This window comes from Zootoca vivipara, chromosome 9, assembly GCF_963506605.1.
Source record: "Zootoca vivipara chromosome 9, rZooViv1.1, whole genome shotgun sequence".
Taxonomy (NCBI): domain Eukaryota; kingdom Metazoa; phylum Chordata; class Lepidosauria; order Squamata; family Lacertidae; genus Zootoca; species Zootoca vivipara.
Genome location: NC_083284.1, coordinates 3,114,138 through 3,133,133, shown reverse-complemented (window position 1 = coordinate 3,133,133; position 18,996 = coordinate 3,114,138). Strand labels below are relative to the sequence as shown.

At 49.8% G+C, this 18,996-nt stretch overlaps 1 protein-coding gene across 1 annotated transcript in view; it reads right to left on the bottom strand.

Annotated features, from left to right (window-relative positions):
- CDC25B (cell division cycle 25B) overlaps positions 1-15,146 on the bottom strand; it is a 28,882-nt gene extending 13,736 nt beyond the window's left edge. Inside the window, exons 1-8 of the mRNA XM_035103698.2 lie at positions 14,650-15,146; positions 10,192-10,301; positions 9,073-9,124; positions 3,427-3,468; positions 2,368-2,404; positions 1,593-1,703; positions 1,339-1,455; positions 476-619 (exon numbers count right to left, since the gene is read on the bottom strand). Coding sequence (XP_034959589.2) covers positions 476-619; positions 1,339-1,455; positions 1,593-1,703; positions 2,368-2,404; positions 3,427-3,468; positions 9,073-9,124; positions 10,192-10,301; positions 14,650-14,831 — 795 coding nt within the window. The 5' untranslated portion in view covers positions 14,832-15,146. The remainder of the gene's footprint in view (positions 1-475; positions 620-1,338; positions 1,456-1,592; positions 1,704-2,367; positions 2,405-3,426; positions 3,469-9,072; positions 9,125-10,191; positions 10,302-14,649) is intronic.
- Positions 15,147-18,996: the final 3,850 nt, after the last annotated feature.

Genomic DNA, 18,996 nt, shown 5'->3' with positions numbered 1-18,996 from the left:
GCAAGGATGAAACAGGGAGAGGGAGAACGGTGGGTGCCACCATGTAATACAGAAAGGCGGTTCTTGCACAGACCCACAGCACTGCTCCACACAGAACTCAGAGAAAATCTCAATATTTATAGTATATTTTCTATCCAGGTCACAAAGACAAGTTCAAAAATCGGCCAGCTGTGTTCCCCTTCTATATGCCTAACAAGCAAACAACCACAAGTCTAATTAATTTTGTTATTTTGGAGAAAACTCAATAAAAAGCAGCAGTTTGCACGCAGAAACCAAAAAACAGCAGCGAAAATGCCGGCACAGACTGAGGTTTGCAGAGCGAGCCGTGAAGGTTAAATTACAATACCAACCAGTGTGTTTTTTTGGAAATTTGCACCATTGAAACCTACTCCCAAGTTAGCCTTGCTTGGGAGTGCAGTTCAAGCAGACAGAATTTTGCTTTCTTTGAAGCAAGATAGGATTTTAAAAGCCTTACCTTTGGGTCTTCTTCATCCAGGATTTCCAAAAACCCATCATCATCATTATCTTCGTCAATCATGAAGGAGGTCAAGGACGAGCGGCGGAGGTAGACATGGCTATCAGACCCTGGGCTCCTGTTCTCTTTCTCTGGGCTCGAATACTGAAAGGGGCAAGGAACACAGAACCATCAAGACATCATTTATGCCCTACGAGAAGGCTCCCAGAATGGCGCTTTAAAAAACAAACAAACAATTCAGTAGCATTACTCTTAGTTTGCAAACTTAAAAAGGCACAACACAAGAGGAAAAAGGGACAGGAGGGAGGAGGAAAACATGCAACAGGGAAAGACATGAAATGGGAGGGGGCTGAAAAAGCCACCATTGTGTGTTTGCCCCTCCACCTTGTTCATTTTATTATGGTCATATCGTGTTCTTCATCTAACGCAGCAAGATGTAACAGGATCTCCCACCCAGGGTCTGTCTAGGCTAAGACCTGCTTAACCCCAGCTATGCGACTTTAATTGGCAGTATCAATTGGTTGCAAAAGAAAAAGAAAAACCGGGGGGGGGGGTTCTATGCTCACCAGTTCTGCAACAAAACCTGTTCTCCCCCACCCCCAATGGTGGGTCTTGGAGAAGAATTGAGCGCAATGCTCAACATGGCAAATTTTCTCCCCAAACACAGCAACTGCAAAGATTGTGCATGTCTGCATCTACCCTAAGCTAAGAGTTAGCACAGTTATCATCCGGCAGAGAACCAAAAACCCATAGCGAAGCTTTAACGCCAAGAATTTCAACCTGGGAAACGAGAGGTGACCAAAAACTGCAGAAAAACCAATAAATCAGAGAGTATTGCTCTTACCCCCAAAAAAAGCACTCACCATGAGGTCTGGAGCAGAGTTTGGCCTCTGTGCAAAGAGGTTCCTTTTGCCTGTCCCACCACCCGAGAGGCAGAACCTGCTTGCAGGTCGCAGGGGCTTCTTGAAGATGGCGCCTTCCTGCAGGGGGAGGAAGCAGAGATGCGCTGCAACTTTGGGAAGGGCGTGAGGAAGTCGTCGCCCATTCAGCAGCGCCGTGCAGGGGGCGGAGAGGGGATTGGGTGGCTGCACCAGGAAGGTACGTTCTCACAACTTACATTTCCCCCATTGCCTTGGAGGCCAGAGTCCGCCTCGGCCGCCACTGGCCTATTGAATTCCTTGCAGTTGGAAATGTTCCTCAGCGTGGGACTCGAACCCAGTAACTGCACCTGTCAAGCGGTTGAAGAAGGATGAGTTTTGCCCTCGGGTTTAGATTCTCATGGGCAACCACAAAGGATAGACGTCTCCACCTCCATCATTCAGCCCAGACACTGAGGTCCAGCGCAGAGGGCCTTCTAGCGGTTCCCTCACTGCGAGAAGTGTGGTTGCAGGGAACCAGGCAGAGGGCCTTCTCGGTGGTGGCGCCCGCCCTGTGGAACGCCCTCCCATCAGATGTCAAGGAAATAAGCAACTATCTGACTTTTAGAAGAGATCAGAAGGCAGCCCTGTTCAGGGAAGTTTTTTTATGTTTGATTCTGTTTTTAATATTCTGTTGGGAACCGCCAAAAGTGGCTGGGGAAACCCAGTCAGATGGGTGCAGTAATAATAATAATAATAATAATAATAAATGCCCACAAAAAGCAGGGAATGAATTTCTGCAAGCAATGAATTTCTATATCGCTGCAGTTCCTTGCATTGCATGGCTAGAGGATATTTTGGGTGGGGTCCAGATCTATCATTCTACAATATGGCAGCTGAAAGATGAGAGCTCAGCCTAGCTGCACAAAGACTCCCTTGCTCCTGAGCATGTACAGAATATTTCTGCCGCCGCTTCTCAAGATGAGGAGGCACCAAGCAAAGCTTCCTGGTTAAAAAAACAGCTGGTAAACTTACCGGCAAAGATTGGATTCTTCTGAACGGAGGATAATCACTGCAAGGAAAAAGAAAGAAATCATTATCCGTCGTGGACTTGGGTCTGGTGGCTCCTGCCCTTTGGGACTCTCTCCCACTGGAGATTTTAATCCTACTCTGAATATGTGCCAGGTCTGAAATTATTTTGGAAAGTTTCAAAAATTGTTTTTTACATATGAACTGCTGTATGTGCATATTTATTGATGTTCTATTCTCAAATCGCTTTGCAATGTTCCATAAAAAGAGATTCATATCTGGAACAGGATAAATAGATACTTTCAGAGGACCCCCAGACAGTCCTGCCTCTGGCTGCAGGCAAGGGACTGCGTCTCTGAGCCCTCTCCCTTCAGAGAATCATAAAACTGTAGGGTTGTGGAAGAGGCACTAGTGGTCATCCAGCCCAACCCCCAGGCACACTTCCTGGGTGTGCAAAGGCAGAATGTCAAATTAACAGCTGTGAGTCCCGCTTGGTAAATGCTCCTTCACATGCAATAGGAATTTCCGCAAGGAACATTTCAGCCTCTCAACAACACCCCAACAACCCCAAATGCCATTTCCAGGTAGGGCTGACCTCTATCAAACCCTGGAGATACACAGCTGCCAATCAGTGGAGGCAATACTGAGTTAGACAGTATAAGGCAGCTTCCAGCATGCAGACCAGAAAAACCTTCGCTGCTCGATTCTGCTGAATGCATAGACGACCTAGTTAGTTCAATCTCCCCAACCGCCATAACGGGAGCCTTGCCAATAATAATTACAATAATGAGCAGGGACATAAAAAGCCCACCCACCCCACCAGCCCCAGGAGGTAATAAAACCCTGCAATATTATTAGCGTCTACAAGTCTTGGCGTGCTTAGGCGACGTGCAGAAGGCAGCAGAGGGGGAAGCAGCTGGTTTCTGAAGCAAGCCAGGGGTGGGTGGGGGGTGAAGCCCTCAAGGGTGGGGGGTTGCGGGCATCTCAAAGGAGAAAGGGGGGGGAAGGAAAGAGTCAGAGGGCTTTCCTGGGTCATTGTGCCACTGTGGGATGTAAAGCACTTACTTTTTGAAGGCTCTCTGAGATCTTAACACATTCCTCTCAAACCTGTTGGATGAAGACAAGAAAATCATGCATGTTTCGCTCAGTGCCACGGGGCACCCCATGTGTTGCTGTGAGAGTCCCCTGTCTGGGGCCAGTGGGACTTGGAGGGCCGCAGCCTCCCAAGGGTGCCATGTGGGCTACTGTGGGTGCGAATCAGGGCCAGCTACACCCTAATCCGGGCTGTGTTGCCCCAAAAGCAGAGAAGGAGACGGATAGGCTCCCATTCATAAAGGTACACAACTTAAAGACCATTAAAGTGCCTTCCTGAATCAGGCCAAGGGCCCATCTAGTCCACAATGGCCACGACCCAAGTGCCCCAAAGGGAATCTACAAGCAGGATTTGAACACAAGACCAGCACTCCCACTTCTTGTGGTTTCCAGCAAGTGGGATTCAGGATTAGGATTATGGAAGCAGAGCAGAGCCATTGTGGTCGCCTGCTCTCTAAATCAAGCAATTCACTAAGGAAGGCCATCAGTTAACCAAAGTTACGCATTTTCTTTCTTTTTTTCCAACTCTGCACTTCAGAACTAAAATCAGAGTTGCCCCGTCTTGCTTTTTTGTGCAGAGTTCAGAACCCGCTCCTCTATAGCCATACCACGCTCAGCCATTCTTGTCTCCCACTGTGCAAAGGTTTCACACATTCACACACACACACACACACACAGCCATTTCCCAGCTGCCCCAAGCTGGGCCCCCTTGTGCTGTGGCCACTCGAGAGTTAATTAGCGTGGCCCGGCGGTTGCAGGGTGGTCTTTGTGGAGAAGATAAAGCAGCGAGGCCTGCCAAGGAGGGAGGGGGCCTTGGTTCAAGGATCCCCAGGAAAGAGGATCAAAGATCCCTTTCTGCATGGAGGCGTGGGGCGAATGAGGGCATTCCCATGGCAGCAGGTGCTGCTGCGAATCAGGGGGGGGGAACGCTCCTAGGTGCCATCTGCCAGCTACATGGCACAAACCCACTCCCGGCTATTGCTGAACATGCCCGCACATCGCCAGCCTTCTAAGCAAGGTTATTCCCCTCTTCTGTTAAGCAACATTTGCAACAGACAGAGAATCGGGCGTCCGGCTTAATTCAGCCAGGGCTGCAAGACGCAGCAAGCCATGTACCGCAGATCACTCATAAGGATGCAAGATAGCTGGATCAGGCCAAATAAAAAAATTCCTTCCAGTAGCACCTTAGAGACCAACTAAGTTTGTCATTGGTATGAGCTTTCGTGTGCATGCACACTTCTTCAGATACACTGAAACAGAAGCCACCAGACCCTTATATATAGTGAGAGGCTGGGGAGGGGTATTACTCAGAAGGGTGGTAGGAATGGGCGATTGGCTGATAGGTGTGGTAAACCTGGTGGTGAGATGGCTAAAGATAGCTTTATCATGTATAATGAGATAAGAATCCAATGTCTCTACTCAGACCAGGTCTCTCCATGGTTTTAAGTTTGGTACTAAGTGGCAATTCAGCAACTTCTCTTTCCAGTCTATTTCTGAAATTCTGAATCACAGCCCACAACCTGCAGGTCCCAATCAAAAGGAAAATAGATTCAAAGCCCGCCCAATCCCTTGCTGCAGGCTCTTTACAAAGGCAATCTTCACCCTCCCCAAGACAGAGCGGAGTATTAGTTACAGTGTCGGACGAGGGCATGGGTTCAAATCCCGCCGCTCGGCCGTGAAGCTCCCTAGGTGTGACCTCGGGGGCCCGTCGCTGTCTTATCTCAGCCTAGCCTACCTCGCAGGGATGTTGTGGGGGGTTAAACAAAGAGGGGGAAGCATGGGTGCCACTTTGAGCTCCTCGGAGGAAAAGCTGGGATATAAATACAGAAAATGAAAACACTAATAGGAAGGGAACACAACTAACTCCCCCCCTCCACTCTCACAAGCCACCTAGATAGTGGGGGAGGGGCTCTCTAAGGCTTTCCTGCTGCCACCCCCCCTTTCAACCTGAACACAAGCAAGTCACAGCCTAGCAGATCCCCCTTTGCATCTGTTCCCCCAAGTACAAAAGGCCTCATTGAAGCAGCCCTGTTTCAAAAGGGGAGCCCTGTTGCATCTCCTAACACATTTGAAGATGAATGAATGCAAGAGAGGGAGGCAGAAGGTTGGGAAGGGGGGAGAGGAGGAGTATTTAAGGCCCTTCAACTGGACACTCCCCAGGAATGCAGCTTTCCTCTCTCAAAAGACCAAGAGGCTGCGGCTCAGAAATTCAGGCAGATGTTCCCTGCTTCAATAAAAGAGGGAGGGGGCGCTTTCCAACCATCTGTCTCCAATCCCCATTCACCCGCCTTGCAGCTGCCAGGCCAGGAAACACGCCCCCCCCCCCAAGGCAGGTGCAAAAGGGGACTTTTAACTTGTTAAAAAGACCAAGCCGAACCCACTTTTTAAAAATCTCCAGCCCTTCGGTTTGTGGGAAGCTGCTAATTGCACTATCTCAAAAAGGCACCTTTTAAAATAATGTTCTAAAGGGGTGGGGGGGGGAGAGAACAGGACACATTTGGGCCAACAAAAAAGTATGTCAACGCTGTATTCGGCTGCCAGGTTTTGAGGGGGAAACAGATGAACTTGCCTTAATTCCAAAAACCTCCAGTGTTTGGGAAGGTTCCATTGTCACAAATGTACTGGCGCTGGTTTCAGTTACAACCAGCCCACCCCCATTAAAATGCTGGCTTGACTCAGCTTGCCCTTCGAGGGCCCAGGGGTCCCCGCCTGCCTTCAGCCTCCCCAACTAATGGGGAAGGGGGAGTTTTAATCAGTTTCTAAAATGTTGGCAAACTGATCAGCTGCAGCAACAAATTAAAAGCTGCTGTGCTTGCAGCCTAGCGCAGCCTTCTGTGGTTCAGAAGAGAGGGGGGAGAAACTAAAGGGAACACACATTTCCCCCCCCCCACTCCAGGCCCGATGAGTCCCTGGCATATTGGGGGTTCAAGTGAAATAAAAAATGCTCCTCACTGGAGCATGGGATGGAAGTTGGAAACTGCAATTCGCTACGGTTCCCCAACACACACACTTTTTATTAACTGTCTTAAAATTGCCGTGGTTGGTTTTTCCCATTGATAATTTTATCTCTGTTTTTGCAAACCGCTTTGTGGTGGGCGTGTTATTTTTTCAATCCAGCGGTGTGCCAATTTTACGAAATAAACAGATAGGGTAAGAGCAGGCAGCCTTTTGAAAGCAAAGCAAACTTTAGAAAGCAAACTCTCTTTCCTGTTAGATTCTGAAGACATCGACAACAGGAAACTGCCAGGAGTGTGGTTAAGACCTTCACCCATCAAGTCTCAAGAACTAGGCGGGGCTCCACCCTTCCCTTTTTGGAGGGCAGGTTTCAAAAGTACTGGTTGGGGAAGAAGATCTTATTTTCCAACCACTGAACCATCTTTTGGCAGCGGCATGCCCCAAAGTTTTTTGCTTTCCGCTGGCAAAGATGGGCGGGGAGCGCTCTTAATTCTCCCACGGGAAGACTGGTTTTTCTCAAGGCTGCTGAGCGATGGGAGAGGCCTGTTTTCCCAAGGCCACACCACCTGTCAACCCCTCTCGGCTCGCTGGAGGCAAGGGAGGCCTGGCCCTACCTGACTACGTAAGTGCATCTGCAAGTGGATGGACTAGATGACTCTAGGGACCTCATCCAACTCTACAGCCGCTGGTCTCCAGCATCACCTCCACAGCAGCAAGAACTGGGAGAGCGAGGCTGCCTCTTTCTTCTGCAGAACCCATGCGGGCAGTGAGTCGAGCAGCTGCCGCTCATGTCTGGAGTGGAAGAACCTGGACCTGTAGAGTGGGAAGGGACCCCCAAGGGACATCTAGTACAACCCCCCCTGCATTGCAGGAATCATTCGCTTTGCGTGCAGTGCCAGCCCGCCAGGTGGAGATGCCAGCCGCCAACCTGGCACCCAGAGATCTCTGCATGGTTGCAATTGCACCTGCAGCGGTTGCAAAATTGGCCTGGCGCCTGGGGAATTTCTGCTGAGTGCCTGGAACCTGGAGTTTCAATTTAGAACTCAAATTAATAAATTTGGGGCCCTGCTGAGCTGCAAAGCCAGGAGGACTCCAGTTTTGATCTTGCCACTGGGTCTCTTTAAAAGTTGTGGCTTTAGCCTAGGCACCATGTCCCCAAAACACCCCCATCTGCAATACAGGGATAGTGCTGGCCTACCCAGCAGGGCTGTTGTACGGCCAACATAATGCATTGCACACCCTACGCATTTGGTATTTATTTCACGTGCCTGCACACAGATTCTCTGCTTATGCTACCGGAGGCCAGGCAAGAAGATATATGGGACTGTTGCACGCAGCCCTAGGCACAGAACAACCTTCTGGCGCACCCTGGAATGCGATATGGGAAATGGATTAGTCACAGTGGATGCAAACTTCCAGGAAATACCAGCATTTCAAAGTATTGAAATCTGGGCACTTCGAATACATTCGAGGAGAGAACAAAGGCCACGCCAATCCACAAGCAGTAAAGGGATTAAGGAGGCCAGGAAACACATCCTGAGCTTTGAAAGAGAAAAAGCCACCTGAGAACCACCAAGCCATAAACCTGCCACACCCCCCCCCCACCAGCACACCTGAAACCAGCTACCTCACCCTCTCCAGAAAATGCGAGAAGGTTCGTGCAATCCCCAAAGAACAGAATCCGTCTCTTTAGGTTTCAGCCCCCTTGGGCTACACTACAGGTCTGAAACTGGTTTGGAGCCCAGCATAGCTCCTGCTGAAGAACTTCAGGAGATGCATGCCAGGTGCAAGTCCACGCCAGAGCAGGCAGAACCCAGATTACGGTTAACAGGAATGGAATTCACACTTCTTGAGAACAGCACGGGTTTCAAATTAGGGGGAAGCGGCCATGTTCTCACCCCTGGGGGATTGGAAACATACACACAAGGCAACCTGCATGGAATTCAAGAACCCAGAAGCCTGCTAGGGGTCCTTGCTTCCTTCGACCAGCCCAGCTCATCATCTTTGCATATATTCTACAGGTCACCATTTGGGGGTGGGGGTGTATTTGGATAACGGTGGAGAATGGACCCTTGAACCAGATGCCTTGTGGGAAACCAGCAAGCAGGATTCGAACACAAGAGCAACACTTTCCTCCTGCGGTTTCCAGCAAACTGGTATTATTAATTATTATTATTATTATTAATACTAACTAATAATAATAATGAGATCTACCCATAGATCTCAGGGCAGTTCATGACATAAAATCACAATATATAAAATAATACATAATACAAACAAAACCCAATAATCTTCCCTTCCACAACACAATTCTTGAGCCATTTGCTGTTGTTTCTTGGAAAGATCCCTTGGCCCTTTCTGTTCCAAGAACCTAGCACTACGTATCAGCAAACTGCATCAAAAGACAGAGCCTCAGGATTAACGCTTTTTCATGCTTCATTTAAGCACTACCGTTACAGCAGAAGACGGGTAATAAGTTACTCCCGGGTACACCCCCAACCCTCCCCACTAGGGCTAGAAGCCACTGGCAGCCTTCGCCTCTGCGAATTTCTCGAATCCTCATTTTAAACCCTTTCTCATTTTAAACCCTTTCTGCTGGGGGTTGAAACCAGACAACCAACACCTCTCCACCCTCCAAGGATCAGCAAAAAAAATCCAACTTACACATCTTCCAAGATCTCCAGGTCTGGCTCCATTGGGGAATCCGGGCCCATGCCTGCGTCAACAACAACAAAAAAGATGTTCCCGTGACGAAAGAGAAATTCGAGGAGTATAGCTAAGGCCGGCAGGACGGGAGGGAACCCCACAGCCTCCTGAGACCCTGGCTTTTGAGGTCTTCCGCAGGGCTCCTCTCTTCCAGAATCACATTCCGCTAAAAAGGAACCTGACAAAACTTAGACGTTTCTCGGGAAGAGCTACGAAGAGGCTCCAGAAGGCACATTAGGTTTGGGGAGCTTATGGGATGATGTTGGGGTGCAAACCTTTGTGCGGGGAACAAGAGAAATGGCATATATTTGGGCTGCCATTCAGGGCTTGGAAAGGAGAGCTGCACTTCTTGTGTTCCAGGTTCGGGGGGAACCTGGACTTCCAGGTATAACTGAACTGAAATCCCACCCCAAAAAATTCTGGCCACCGCCCCCTTAAGCTGCATAAACCGAGCCCCAGTGCCCCCTGCCCTATAAAAGCATCCTTCAGAACTGCGGTTTGCACAACCCACTAAAGAAAATGGTTCAAATGGTTTAGTTTGATTAATGCAACAAAAGGGATGGACTAGGTCCAGCGATGACAGTCTGATAGTCACTTTACACCTCCAACGCCAGCCCACGCTCACGCCTTTTACTGCGCCCCCTAGATAACCCCCCTGCATTTTGACCATTGTGCAAGCGGGCGGAGGCTGATGAGGTCTGAGTTCAGCCACCCTGCGAAGGCCACACATTCTCCCGATTCCAGATCATATAGAATCTGTGATCCTGGATCACAGATCGTCTGCTTCAGGCCACGCCAACCCCTGATCTGCAACTGCAGGATCCCACCTCCTAGGAGAGTCTCAGAGGCTTTTGGGAATGCCCTGCTTTTACAGATTAAAGGTTTGCTGAAACCCTCTGGAATCTTATCAAGAGAGATAAAGGAGGTGGGAAAATCAGCAAGAAGTTTCTCCGGTCAGGCTTCCCCAAACTGGCGCCCTCCGGGAATCTTTGGGCTAAACACCCCCATGACATAGTTCAGTGAAGCACAGGAGCCCCCTTTGGGGAAGGCGGTTGGCAGCTCCCTCCAACCACTGACCTGAATCTCCCGATTCCTGAGACGACTCCGAGGAGACGGAATCCTGCGAGGACCACTCTTTCTTGAAGTCAAGGCCCAGCCGCTTCCTTCTCTTGGGTGTGTCACTATCACTGCAAACAGGGAAGAGAAAAGATGAGTGATTAAGAACCTTGGAATATATTATTATTATTATTATTATTATTATTATTATTATTATTATTAACAGTGGTATCCCACCATCTGACTGGGCCCCCCCAGCCACTCTGGGCGGCTTCCAACCTATATAAAAACATAATAAAACATCAAATATTAAAAGCATAGCTTCTGTTTTGTTTAAATCACATTGACCCTCCAAGGCCGCCGTCTCCATATGTTCAGACTACAGCTCCCATCCTGCGGTCTGGGGCGCTGGTGGGAGCTAAGGTTCCTGGTTGGGGGTGGCAGCTCTAAGGAGGCCCAAGAGAAAGCCATAGTTCCTGCTCTCACTTCATCTGCACAACCACCCTGCGAGGTTGGTCATGCTGGCCACATGACCCGGAAAGCCGGCTGTGGACAAATGCCGGCTCCCTCGGCTCGAAAGCGAGATGAGTGCCGCAACCCCATAGTCGCCTTTGACTGGACTTAACTGTCCAGGGGTCCTTTGCCTTTTACCTTTAGGCCAGCCACTCTCTTACCCCGAAGTCAGAGTTACAGCCAAGTGGAGATCTGAACTCAGAGCTTCCCATCTTAAGTCGCCTACTCTACGATGTGCTGCAATCATGCCCCTTTCAACTAACTTCCCAAGAGTTTTGTGAAACAGAGAAAGCTTGCTCACTCCTCGGCAACTTCTCCTTTAAAAACTAAGGAGAGACTTGACAGCTTGCTGGTCCAATATTGTCACAGCTCCGCTTGACCTTGGGGCGCACACCAAGTTTCAGGCCTCTAGGCAACATACAGAGCGCAAGGCACCTTATCGTAAGCCACAGCAAGATGCCAGCCCGGAGCTGCTCAATGATTAACTTACGGGGCAGGTTGGCTAACATGATGGGAGAGGCTGCTGGGCAAGCTTAACTGCAGCCCCAGAGATAAAATAATATATCTCGCACCCATTTCCTCTCTCTCCACCCAGCTGCAAAAACAAAATGTTCTTGCCAAAACCGCTGAGGGAGTGGGTGAAAAAAGCCCAGGAGAAGGGAAGTGGCTGTGCTAAGGTCTTGCCTGAGACCCCATCAGCCTGTCTTTGTGCTTTTAGTCCGGTGTCTTATTTCTGTGCAGGCAGAAAAGTGGCTTCTATGTCCTCTGCAACCGAGACACCTATCTAGGAGAGTTTTCTCCCATGCACAGTAGGGGCGTCTCTACCCACTGAGCGGTGGTTCCCCCCCACTCCCCCCAAATGTGTTCAGATTGCAAACTGGGCATTTCCAGCTTTCTAAGCACCCAATTCACTGAGTAGAAAAACAGATTTGTAGAAATAGAAGGGACCACGGGGGGGGGGGGTCATCTAGTCCAACCCCCGGCAATGCAGTACTCAAACTCACGACGCTGAGATTACAAGTCTCATGCTCTACCGACAGAGCTATCCCCAGTCTGCATTCCACCAGAGCCCTCCCCCTGGGGGATACTCCTAACCTTGCAAAGTTGCTGCTGTTGTTGGACTACAAATCCCATCATTCCCTGACTGCTGGCCCCGCTGGCTAGAGATGATGGGATTTGTAGTCCAACAACATCCGGGGAGACCGAGCCAGATGGACCCCAAAGGCCTGATTCACAGTTAAGGCAGTTTCCTCTACTCCAAAACAAAAAACAAAACCCCACATGGTACCTCCTGAGCAAAGGACCTCAGTATCACTAGTCAGGCTGCAGGCAGCTCTTGCCAAAATCCACCCCACTCACCCACCCACCCACCCTAGGACAAATCCTGTGGTTCAGACAGGGTTACAGACACCATAATTATAAACACATCCATGCAGTTACAGTTTCGCAAGAGCCGATTTTTCTGCAAAGCCTTTTACTTCTACAGGGAAGAGCAAAAAAAAAAAGTCCTGTGTGCGCCCCCCCCCCCCAACCGCATGAAAGGCATGCAAAAATTAGTTGCTCTGCTGCACACCCTGGCAGGGAAAGGAGAGAAAACCACACACACACAAACAAACATCAAGCACACATTATTTCTTCTTTTTGAACAGAAGTGACATTGTGCAGGCAAACAGTCCTAGGAGAGAAGGCAGCCCTGAGAGGAAGAAAAGCGTCTCTCAAAGAGGGGAAGAGAGGAAGAGGAACAAAGGGGGGGGGAGGAAAGAAGAAAGAATGCATGCATGCTTGCAACCAACCAACCACTGGAGGAGGACAAAAGAGAGCATTTAAAAAGCAACCTAAGGAGACAAGTTTACATGGACTTCACTCTATGCCCTGGGTTTAAGGAACTGAACTCAGGTATTGATAAATCCCCATTTGATTTTCCTGCCCCACTGCTGAGCACATGTGCACAGCTTCAACCCATCCCTATGGGCCTCCCTTCCTAATACCCTATGCTTGCTTAGGATTGCAGCCTCATGTGAATTTTTTCAAAAAGGAAACTCCCTTTCGAAAGCCTCGGGCTTCCTCGGAGGAACCAGTTGCATGGAGTGGGGGGAGGGAGGGTATAGACAGGGCCCCTGACCAACCACAGCCTCCCCCTCCTCCCCCTCCCCACAATAACCCCCCTCACCTACACAGACCCCCATCTTGCACATGATTACTCAGCAGTGCACCACACATTAGCCAGAGTGGGCCAACAGAAAAAATCCCCCAGAGGCAAATGGAAAAAGCAATGGATCTCATTTATGGTGCATGCATGCAGATCCTAAAGGCTGTGTGGCATAGTGCTTAGAGTGTGTTGGCAGGGCAGCATAAACACACTTCCCAGGGAAGGAGCCCCACTGTGCAGGGGAAAAAAAAAATATAGATCCCCCATGTGGGGTAATTAGAAATCACAAAATGGGCCGCGACAGTGAAGCTGTTAGGAATGTGGGTTTTTAGACGTTTTTAACATCCTGTTTGCACTGAGCACAGCAGACCTTATTTCCAAGTAAGCATTGCACTGAAGAAAAGCGCCCTGAAATTTCAACAAGTGCATGGACCACACAGCTCACTGCATCAGGTGCGCTCCGGTGCGCTATGGGCAACCCTGAACTGGGAAACAGGAGTGCGCAAGTCTGCACACACTCAAAGTGCTTCTTGCAGGCTTCCTGGAAAACAGAATGCTAGGCTAGATGGGACTCTGGCCTGGATCCTGCTGAGTTACTCTCACATTTGGGGAGGGAGAGGAAGGTAGGGCAGAGGAAAGACCCTGTGCATTGCAGTGGGGCTGGGCTAGAGGACCTCTGGAAACCCCTTGCAAATCTACAATCCTAGGACTACCCAAGTGTTTAGGGTACGCCAGAGCAGAGCACCTTCCAGATGTTGCTAGATTCCAAAGCACCCCCCACCCTGCCCCAATAATCCCAGGCCTGATCCTGCTGCAAAACTCTTACATTAGGAGTGGAGGGAGAGAGAAGGAAAGGAAACTCAAGAAGATCTAGTTTCTTTGCAATTCCTGCGTAGCAGTGAGGCTGTGCTAGGAGACCACCTCAAGGGGGGGGCGCTTTGTTTTGTCTTTATTCTGCATTTTGAATTTCTAACTTGTAGGGGGGGCGGTTTGCTGCCCCAGCCCGGAGCTCTGCGGATGAATATACAAATTTCATTTTTAAAAATGGAGAAATAAAGGGGAACTAACCAGTGCTTAGGTTGGGTAAAGCAGGAATCGGGGGATCTCTTCCAGATGTTGCTGGCCTATCGCTCCCTCCCCCAGGACAATCCCAGGCCGTGCAACATCTGGAAAGGCGCATCCGGCCTCTCTTTCCCGACCAGCTAGCCCGGGAGGGGAGCTCCTGCAGGGACCCCGATTCTTCCTGGACCCCACGCGTGTTCCCCCACTACCCCCACCACCTCCTGACAGCCCTCCGGCCCCCGCCGGCATTCCTGATCCCGTTAAGGCTCCCTTTGTCCGGCGGCCACGCGGCCCCGGCGCCCCCCACCCTGCAAAACAGCTGCTCGCCCTTTTCACCCAGGAGAGATGGGGGGGAAAGGAAGGGGGGTCGCAGCCTCTTGCTTTTTTTCACACACACACACACACACACAAAACCCTGCAGTGTTGGAAAGGCGCGCATGTGGGCCCCTTAGCCCCGTTCTAAAAAAACGCGGTCCCGCAAACTACCCTTCCCCTATTCCCGTGAAATAAAATCATGCACGCCTGCAAAGACTGCACGTGAGGATCGGAATGCTCGATCGCTTGCAAAAAGCGACACGCACCCCCCATCTCCAAAAATAAGGGAATTCCTTTTAAGCCCGGTCTGTTTTAATACCACCCCGCGGCAAATCCTGCGTGCACAAAATGACATACAAAGCGCGCGCACACGCACCCGCGGACATGCCCGATTCCCCCCCCCCTTTTCTCCTCCAAGGCGCTAGTCCCCGTGGTCTTACCTGCCCAGGCCGGTCAGCTTGTCCATATTCAGCGCCAAGGTGGTGACCGGGGACATCGCGGCGGCGCCGTCGTCCGGGAAAAGGGTCTTCGGCCCGACGGCGAGGAAGCCGAGGGTCTTCCTGGATCTCCGGGCTTCGCGGCAGGCCTGGGGGGATCCCGCGGGTACCCCGGCGCTCTCCATCTGGGGCTGCTGGGGGGAAAGGCGAGAGGCTGGAGAGGCTCCGCGTTTCTTTCTCTAGGGCAAAGCGCCGTTGGCCGCCGGGCAGCTGAGAAAATTAAAGACGGAATCCGATCCGAGGCAAGGGCACGCTTCGGCTGCGAAGACACGTGTCGGGGCGCGTTCCCACGGGCATGCATGCGAGAGGCTGCCGCGCTGAAGTGCTCCTTGGTGAAAGCGAAGGTGCTTTGGAGGAGCAGAAAATAAATCACCCGGAGGCTTTTTCAAAAGCTGGCGCTGCGAGGGCAGGCCAAAGGAAGAGAGATGCTCGTTGCACCAGAGGGAGCAGGGATGCGCGGCGCCCGGAGGGGGGTTTTTATAGGCGGCTGGGAGGCGGGACGGAGGCGAGGAAGCTCCGCCCGGCGACGCGGCTGACTCCGCGGATGCTCCGCCCGCATCCCTCGCCGCTTGCATATTCGAAAAATAACAGAGCCAAGAAGAGAATGTTGCGCAGCCAATGGCAGCAGCGCGGGAAGGAAGGAAGGGGCCGGAGGGGGAGGAATTGGCGGGGGGGGGGGGGGAGAGAGAGCACCGCGCGAAAAGTGCACGATGCACGTGCATGTGCGAGCCTGGAAAAAGGGGTGGCACGATAGCATAGACCCCTCCAGCATTTCTCCGACGGAAACAGGCAGTGCCGGATTTACTTACTGTATAAGCTAAACAAGCTATAGCTAGGGCATCACTCTCTTGGGGGGCCCCCCAAAAAAAATTGAAGGGGGGGAACTGGATGTACATTTGCAAAATATAAGATAATAAAACTTTGATAAAATACATATTTTGTTACGTGAATGGCTTTAGAAACCTATTAGGTCCATAGATTACCATATAGCAGGAATGTCCAACAGGTAGACCGTGATCTACTGGTAGATCACGGGGTGTTCCTGGTAGATCCTGTTTGATCTCTGGCTCCCCAGCGATCTCCTTAGAAAAAAGAAAAGGGAAAACCCACAACTTTGCCTTTCTCCAAAAAGCTCCACAACTTTGGCTTCCTAAAAAAGCTCAACAACTTTTGCTTCCGCAAAAAAGCTCAAAAACTTTGGGTACATCACTGCTAGTTTTTTTTTTTACAACAATGGGTAGATCACGGCCAGTTTTTTAATACTGTCAGTAGATCACAGTCTATTGGGAGTTGGACATCCCTGCCATATAGCATCTATTCAACACAAAAAGACAGCCACAAAAAGGACAGTTGGCCATATAAAGGGCCCCATTACCTTCAGGAGCTTAGGGCCTCATCAAACCTAAATCCAGCCCTGGAAACAGGGGCGTCCCCTTCCATAATGATAATTTTACTCCTTATACGTCCCACCCATCTGACTGGGTTGCCCCAGACACTCTGGGCAGCTTCCATCCAACATACATAAAAAAAACATATTCAAATATTAAACAAACAACTTCCCTCTAGAGCAGGGGTAGGCAACCTAAGGCCTGTGGGCCGGATGTGGCCCAATCCCCTTCTCAATCTGGCCCACGGACGGTCCGGGAATCAGCATGTTTTTACATGAGTAGAATGTGTCCTTTTATTTAAAATGCATCTCTGGGTTATTTGTGGGGCATAGGAATTCGTTCATATTTTTCCCCAAACTATAGTCCGGCCCCCCACAAGGTCTGAGGGATGGTGGACCGGCCCACAGCTGAAAAAGGTTGCTGAGTCTAGAGCATGGCCTTCAGATGGCTTGGGGGTCGGATAACAATAATAATGTTCTTATTTATACCCGCCCATATGATTGGGTTGCCCCAGCCACACTGGGAGGCTTCCAACAGACATGAAACATAATACGTAAACCCCACATATATTAAGTAAAATAGAAACATCCTCCCCCACCCCCATCTACCTCTCTTCCCCTTTTCTTCCCAATGTCTCAACAAATGAAATTGATTTGCAAAAGTGTTACAAGAGACATTGCACATATTTCTGTAAATCAAGAAAATCTTTAATTTAAAAAACAAACAAACGTAAAGCATTAAACGTTGAAAAAAACCTTCCCTACACAGGGCTGCCTTGCACCAGAGTCAGTCACGACTGGACCTAATGGCCAGGGGTCCCTTTACCTTTAAGGAAAAGCAGGACATTCCGTTATCAAATCAGAAACCGAAAAGGCTTCTCTAAATCAGGAGCGTCCCTGGTAAACAGGGACCCTTGGAGGGTCTGAGGGGTGGGGGGTGGGGAGTCTTTTTCTGCTACTCTCCTAAGACTAGAACTGAATGGGGCAGGGAAAAGAAAGCTCTTCTTTACGCAGGGCGTAGTTAATCTGTGGAACTCCCTGCCACAGGGTACAGGGATGGCTTTCAAAGAGGTTCGTGAAGGAAGAGAGGGATCTCCTCTCCCTCCACAGTTGGAGGCAGCAAGGATTCTGAATCCCATTTCCTGCAAGCCACAGGAGGGGAGAGCTGCTCTTGGGCTCAGAATTTCAGGGGTCAGCAAATGTTTCCACTGTCCCTCAGACCTTGTGGGGAGCTGGACTATATTTGGGGGATGGGAATGAATGAATTCCTATTCCCCACAAATAACCCAGAGGTGCATTTTAAATAAAAGGACACATCCTACTCATGTAAAAACATGCTGATTCCCAGACCTTCCGGAGGCCAGATTGAGAAGGGGATTGGGCCAGATCCGGCCCAGGGTCTTAGTCCAGCAGGCTCTTCTCACATCCTTATGTATGCAGATTTGTTTTTTTGTTTGTTTACAACCCAGTGAGGTGTGTTAAGCTGAGAGATAGTGGCTGGGCCTAAGGAAACGCCCATGTGGCCCAGCATCCTGTTCTCAGACCAGAGGCCTGTGGGAGACCATCAATCAGGATTCGAACACAAGAGCAACACTCTCCCCTCCTACGGTTTCCAGAAACTGGTCTTCAGAAGCCTGGCTGCCTCCAGGTGTCAAGGCAGAGCACAGCCATCCTGGCCAGTAGCCACCCATAGCCCTCTCCTCCTCCATGAATTTGCCTAATCCTCTTCAACTGCCTTCCAGCTTGGAGGCCATGCCAGCCTCCTGTGGCAGGGAGTTCCACAGTCTAAGCTGCTACTATAGGTTTCAAGGTGATTTACAAGGCAAGGTGTAAAAACTATATAGAATAAAGACCTAAGACAGAGAGAGAGAGCTTTTCACCCCACTGGACAAGCCTGTTGAAACAAAAATGTCTCCACGTCTGACGTGATGGAGGTGGAGAAGAAGAATTGTGGAAATTATATAATGGTGGCTTTGGAAGGGACCCGACCCTATACAGGGCTTGATCCTTGGATTTCTGTATTTTAGTGTTTTGTTGGAAGCTGCCCAGAGTGGCTGGGGGAACCCGGCCAGATGGGCGGGGTATAAATAATAAATTATTATTATTATTATCCTGCAAGCTTGGTATTATCTGCACCTCGCTCTAAGTGACTTAGCTGCCCAGTGATCATTTGCAATGGGATCCGTTTTAATTCCACTGGATCAAACCTTCTCCCCAGAAACCATAGGAAAGGATTTTTTACTCTGTGTGTGCTCTGTGCCCCCACGCATTGCCAATGAACCTTATTTGGGAGGGAGTGTCCAGGGGAGGGCAAGGGGAGCAACTTGGGAGGGGGTGCCCCAAGGCAAACTCTTCCCTTTCCAAAGGTACCCCCCCCCAGGAGTTGGTGACCCCCTTTCTTTAGGCGCTAAAAGTTCTGATGGATGATCTGGCTATGCTGCAAATGGCAAATGACATGTGGCGTGAAGGGTAATTATTATTACCATCATCATTATTAAATTTATTTGCCTCCTCTCCACCAGCAGGTCCCAGGGCAGATTGCAACAATTTAAAATCCAGCATCAAAAACAGCTAAAACAAACTACAGGAAAGACGACTGGCCCTGGAAACACTAATCTCACAGCATCTTCGGGAGTTTTAAGGATGAGTGGGACGGAAATATTCTTAATACATAAATACTGTATATAAATAAGGAAACTGCTCCTTTATTTCGATGGAGATGCTTGCGAAACAAAAACAAGGCATTAACGCCATCAGCTTTGAGGCTATTTTTGGAGTTGAATATTTTTACTTGACCTATTTCCCCATTTCAACTTTTAGGTATCGTAAGTTAAAATGAATGGTTGGTGTTGCTGCTGTTGTTTTAAAGTGTTAATGCTGTAGTGGTAATTACACTTTTTATT